Below are 6,000 nucleotides of genomic sequence, written 5' to 3'. Positions count from 1 at the left end.
TCTTTTCTACATGATTTGAACAATCGATTTGCATGCAAGCGAGTTTGTGGCTCTACGTCAAGCCTGATGTGCTGGTTTGTAAATGATTGGTTTCATCTGAGCAGACTTTGGCTATGTTGGGGAAACTGAGCTGACCTTTGAACTTGTGGCTCATAATGGCAGATAAGCAGAAGAAACTGGACTTCTTTGGCAGGAGATCTTTCTTTGGACGACATTCACATCGAAAAACTGCAGAGAGTAAGAGTTAGTGAGTAATGTTCATGTAAATATGGAAGATATATGCTCTTACTGTGGTCTAAAATCATGTTATATACTGTAGGACACATGGCTGACTTGCAGTGTAAACGGGTCTGCTGTTACTTGTGCTGGATAGATGTGCAGAGCATCAGAAAACTGGATCACTTCAATATATTTAATAGAATTTGAACGAATCCGTTCTGGTTAGGCGTCTAAACAAAATGTAATTTTACCATAAATGTTTGTTTCAGTTGTTCTCTGGGATTCTTGAAGATTTTCAAACATGTCTGCTATTAGAAGGATGTTTCAATTGATCCATTTATATATTCTTACTTTACATTTCCACAAAAAAACGACTTGTACTTGTGCAAACTCGCCAACACAATGCTAAGTTGTTGTTAGGTTTCCTTATGGTGGCTAGAGGATTCTGGGAGGTTAAAGTAGTTGCTTACTGGATCAAATGCATATAGACCCAAGCTAGACTATCGCTCTGATATTTTGGTTTGTCCATTACTCAACTGAAGCCCATTGTTTTGTCTGATTGCTTGGAAAAGTAACACAGCTCTCCTCCACAAGCTGCATGATTTGTGTTGTCCTCCAGGCCTCTGGGACAAACAGTGCAGGACCAAGTGTGAGCAATAATAATGTTGATGCATTCCTTAGTCCTGGAAACCAGGCCATATGTGCTGTTAAAATATTAACAGAGCGGAAATCAAGACTTATTATTAGTAAGTAATCAGCAATAATCTCTCAAGTGTTGAATACAAACCATCAGAAACACTGCATCTTATTCTACAAATGAGGAGAATTTTTCTGATCAGTGAGGCATTAAACAGCATGATTTCTCCAACTATCTTCTAATTTTGATGGAAGAGTTGCATGGTGCCACAGGTTGATCTGACAGGTGTGACATCACTGGAGCTGATCTTGCTTTACACTGCACTGCGTTTACATTGTTAACGCTAGATGGATGTTTCTGGTTTAAATGAAACAGGTTTAGTGTGAATGGCCTTGGGGAAAGGTTCAGCATGAAAATGCAATCACAGAAGTCAAGTATATTTAGTATATTTTTATATCTCAGCTGGTACTCGGAATGGGACACTTGGTTTAACTTGAAGATCTTGGGTACGAGTGCATCTTTAGAGAGCACAGAGCAGTGTTTGCCAACCCTGTTCCTGCAGCCACACCAACAGCACACATTTAGGATATCTCCCTTATTTGACCCATCAGTTTCAGGTCTTGAAGTCTCTTCTAATGAGCTGATGAGTTCAGTCAGGTGAGAGTTTGAAGATGTGTGCAGTTGGTATGCCTCTAGGAATAGGTTTGGGAAGCACTGACATGGAGATCTGTGAATGACTGTACACTTGGATGGATTCGTCAACATTGTAAGGGTAAGAAAGAAGGGTACACATTATTTTGATGGTCCACTTTAGACATTCTACTCACTATAAGTAGCTTTGCAACTACATGTAAACTAACTCTCATTAGAGTATTAGTAGACTGTTAGGTTAGGATTAGTTTTTAGGGTTGGGGTTAGTAGAATGAGTTGACAGTATAATAAGTACTTGCATAGTCAGTAGAATGTCTGTTGGAGCATCAAAATAAAGAGTTAGCAGATATTAAGCAGACAGTCTACTAATACTCTAATGACTGCTATTGACATGTAGTTGCAAAGTTAGTAGAATGTCTAAAGTGGACTTTCGAAATAAAGTGTTACCAGAGAAAAATGTTTTGCATGCTCTGAAGCCAGCAGAAAGTTTGCAAACATGAGAACCTTGCAAACCTTGTTAGTAAGTGAAACCCATTGTACCATGTCGATGTGTATTACATGTCTTGTTTTCCTGTCTTGTCTAGTGTGGAGGGGAATATTCAAAACAGTGAGCCTGGCCCTTCCTTGGACTCCAGCATAGGATATGGACGTGGCCCTGTCCCGCACAGTTCTTCCTTGAGTCCTGAGCTGTCCGAGGGCTCAGTGTCCAGCCACAGCGTCCAGCCGGGCCCACAGCGCCCTCAGCGACCCAAACTACAACACTCTCAGTCCATCCTCCGCAAGCAGGCCGAGGAGGAGGCCATCAAACGCTCACGCTCCCTCTCTGAAAGCTATGAGCTCTCCACAGACCTGCAGGACAAGAAGGTACAGTGTCATGGCTAATTAGTTCTGGACCAGATATACTGCATTTTGTAGTTTCCGCAGTCATGAGTATCGCTAATGTTGTGTTGGCCTCATCTTGTTTAACTCTAAACACTATTGTGTATGTGTGTTGTACACTCTAATTAACCCTAATCACTTTGTTGTGATAGCATCTAAAACGTATATTTCCTGGTTTTCCAAGGTGGAAATGCTTGAGCGGAAATACGGGGGCCGTTTCATAACCTGTCATGCTGCACGCACCATCCAGACAGCTTTCCGCCGACACCAAATGAACAAGAACTTTGAACGCCTCCGGAGTTGTATGTCGGAGAACCGCATGTCCCGCAGGATTCTTTTGTCCAACATGAGGATGCAGTTTTCCTTTGAAGGAGCCGAGAAAGTCCACGGCTCTGTTTTTGAGGGGAAGCAAATGTCTCTCCTGGAGGAGACCAGCCAAGCAGGAGCCATGGCACAAGCCGGAGAGATGGTTCCTGTTATCCTGGAGGCCCCAGAACCTCAAAACGATTTAACAGACACAATCACAGAGCTAGAGGACACTTTCTCAAGGCAAGTAAAGTCGTTGGCGGAGTCAATTGACGATGCACTGAACTGCCGTAGTCTACGCAAAGAGGAGATCCAGCCTGAACAAGCAGTTGGTCTGCGCCAGGAAGATGAGCTCCCTCAGCCTGATGAGCAGCACAAGCTGGATGAGATCTGTGACGTTACACTCTTCATCGATGAAGAGGAGCTCTCTCCACCGGTCCAGCCTCCCTGCTCCGCTGATCAGCCCTCCAGCACCCGGTCTGAGCAGTCCGGCGGCTCCTCGCAGGAGTACTGGTCCATGGGGGCCAAGGAGGACAAGGAGGACAGGGACACTAGCTACAGGAGCCCTCCATCCCTCGAGTGCCAGGGGCCGCAGCTCTGTATGGACTTACCCCTGTTGACCATTGAGCCTCCCAGTGACAGCTCAGCAGACACAAGCCATGGCTTGGGCCAGCCACAAAATAACCACGAACGAACCGTAGCAGGACCACAGGCCAGTCCCGAAAACATCTCACATGGACTACCTCCCAGAGTTCCCTTGCTTTCTCAAGACGAAGAGCCCCTTAGACACCGGCAGGTGGAGAGCCACCTTCCCACCAACGGCAACCGGCAGAGCAAGACAGAATCAGACTTTTCAGATGGAGACAACGACAGTCTCAACAGCAATTCAAATTCCATTGACACAATAAACTCTGAATCCTCATCTCGAGATAGTCTCAGCAAGCAGACCTACCACAAAGACACTCGCAACAGCTGGGACTCTCCGGCGTTCAGCAGCGACCTCATGCGGAAGAGACAATACCGCATCGGCCTCAACCTCTTCAATAAGTATGTGTTTCAATGACATAATATTTACACAAAATACACATTTTATCACCAGAAGAACTGGGAATGAAGGGAACATCTGGTTTGAGGTGCATATTATTTCTGTGTGAACGGGCTGAATTCTGTCATTGTAACAATAATATATATATATATATATATATATATATATATATATATATATATATATATATATATATATATATATATATATATATATAGTCATTATTTATCTAGCACTTTTTACAATTCGGATTGTTTCAAGGCAGCTTTACAGTGATAACAGGAAAATAATGCAACAGAGATTGTTGTAGCTGTACATCATGCGTTGCGTTCCGGACATACATTTACACGACAACCGCGTTTTGGTGGAACGCAAACTTTGAAATAAATTTCAAAGTGCACGTTTTTTTATGAGTTTTGAAAACGATAGCATTATCATCTCTGTGTAAACATCAAAAATGCAAATCTGTGAAAACAGTGACGGCGCGCACAGGCACACTACGTGTTTAATCTATAGGCATGTGCGTATGAATGCGTATGTCACTACAAAGTGACATTGCCAGTTACTTGTCTGGCATGCATAATACAGTGTTTTTAGTTTTTAGTCGTTTCCGCGGATCCGTGTGAAAGGGAAATATTGTCATAACGTTGACATCTGTAAAGAGGAAAAAACATGGGAAAATACATTCAGCTTTGGGCTCAAGGGAGTATTTCAGAAAACAGGTTATGTCACATACGCAGGTATGTTTATGGGTAAATAAGGGAATATCCTGAAAGTTACCTTCATTTTTGGAACTGAAAGCTGAGGTTATGCAAGTAAACATATAGCAACTTATTCTCTTAGTTTACTTCAGAGGTGTTCAGCGCGTGCGAGACAGATTGATGAGGTGAGACAGATTGTGCACAATATTATGTGTATTTTATTCGTATCTCACACATCGTGGATCTGCCTTCACACATTTGTTTTTTTGCAACAGGATGTTTTCTATGCTATAATGCAGGGTTTTTCAATCGTTTAGATGCCAAAGACCCTCAAGTATGATCCTCCTTGTGTGAGGGAACCCCATCCTAACATTTAAAAGGCATCTATATAGTTTTGTGTAAAAGACCCAATTTACACTTTGAAGATGTATATTTTTATGTCTAAAATATTATGTTTATTTTTCTACTCGTTATAGTACTGTACTGCTAGATGTATTATTTATTATTTATAACTTTTATATATAATTTATACCTCAGTTTGAAAACCCCTGCTATGATGTATTTCTATAATAAAAATACATATGTGATATATCATACCTTTCAAGCAATGTGGAAACAAAATGACTTAACATAAAAAAATGATCTTTGCAAGCGCAGACGTGTATGAACATGCACAAGTCAAAGATGAATCCAAATACTGTTTATTAAACAAGGAGAATACGCAGACAACATGTAACTGTGCTTACAAAAGAACAACAACTTTTTTTTCTGGTTCTCAGGAGGATATTATTCTGCTTCTTTCACACAAAGAGCTCTTCTATACCTCTTTTAGCTCTTCTATTAGCTCTTCTATATCTATTTTAGCTCTTCCACATCTCTTTTAGCTCTTCTATATCTCTTTTAGCTCCTCTATACCTCTTTTAGCTCTTCTATACCTTTTAGCTCTTCTATATCTCTTTTAGCTCTTCTATACCTCTTTTAGCTCTTTTACATCTCTTTTAGCTCTTCTATACCTCTTTTAGCTCTTCTATATCTCTTTTAGCTCTTCTATACCTCTTTTAGCTCTTCTATCTCTTTTAGCTCTTCTATATCTTTTAGCACTTCTACATCTCTTTTAGCTCTTCTATACCTCTTTTAGCTCTTCTATATCTCTTTTAGCTCTTCTATACCTCTTTTAGCTCTTCTACATCTCTTTTAGCTCTTCTATATCTATTTTAGCTCTTCTATATCGATTTTAGCACTTCTATATCGATTATATCGATTTTAGCTCTTCTATATCGATTTTAGCGCTTCTATATCTATTTTAGCTCTTCTATACCTCTTTTAGCTCTTCTATATCTCTTTTAGCCCTTCTATACCTCTTTTAGCTCTTCTATACCTCTTTTAGCTCTTCTATATCTCTTTTAGCTCTTCTATACCTCTTTTAGCTCTTCGATATCTCTTTTAGCTCTTCTATATCTCTTTTAGCACTTCTACACCTCTTTTAGCTCTTCTATATCTCTTTTAGCCCTTCTATTTCTCTTTTAGCTCTTCTATATCTCTTTTAGCTCTTCTACACCTCT

General features: G+C 40.6%; 1 protein-coding gene across 6 annotated transcripts in view; it reads left to right on the top strand.

Moving 5' to 3' along the window:
• iqsec1a (IQ motif and Sec7 domain ArfGEF 1a) overlaps positions 1-6,000 on the top strand; it is a 123,778-nt gene that overhangs the window by 95,227 nt on the left and 22,551 nt on the right. For 5 of the 6 annotated variants that reach the window (XM_082146002.1, XM_082146005.1, XM_082146004.1 and 2 more), the window contains 2 exons: positions 2,092-2,371; positions 2,571-3,739. In XM_082146002.1, coding sequence (XP_082002128.1) covers positions 2,092-2,371; positions 2,571-3,739 — 1,449 coding nt within the window. Of the gene's footprint in view, positions 248-2,091; positions 2,372-2,570; positions 3,740-6,000 lie in introns of all 6 variants that reach the window. The other variant, XM_082146003.1, reaches the window with a different exon arrangement.

Source organism: Leuciscus leuciscus (assembly GCF_965113295.1).
Source record: "Leuciscus leuciscus genome assembly, chromosome: 18".
NCBI lineage: Eukaryota > Metazoa > Chordata > Actinopteri > Cypriniformes > Leuciscidae > Leuciscus > Leuciscus leuciscus.
Note: the sequence above shows the minus strand (reverse complement) of the source record. Positions and strands in the feature narration are given on the sequence as shown.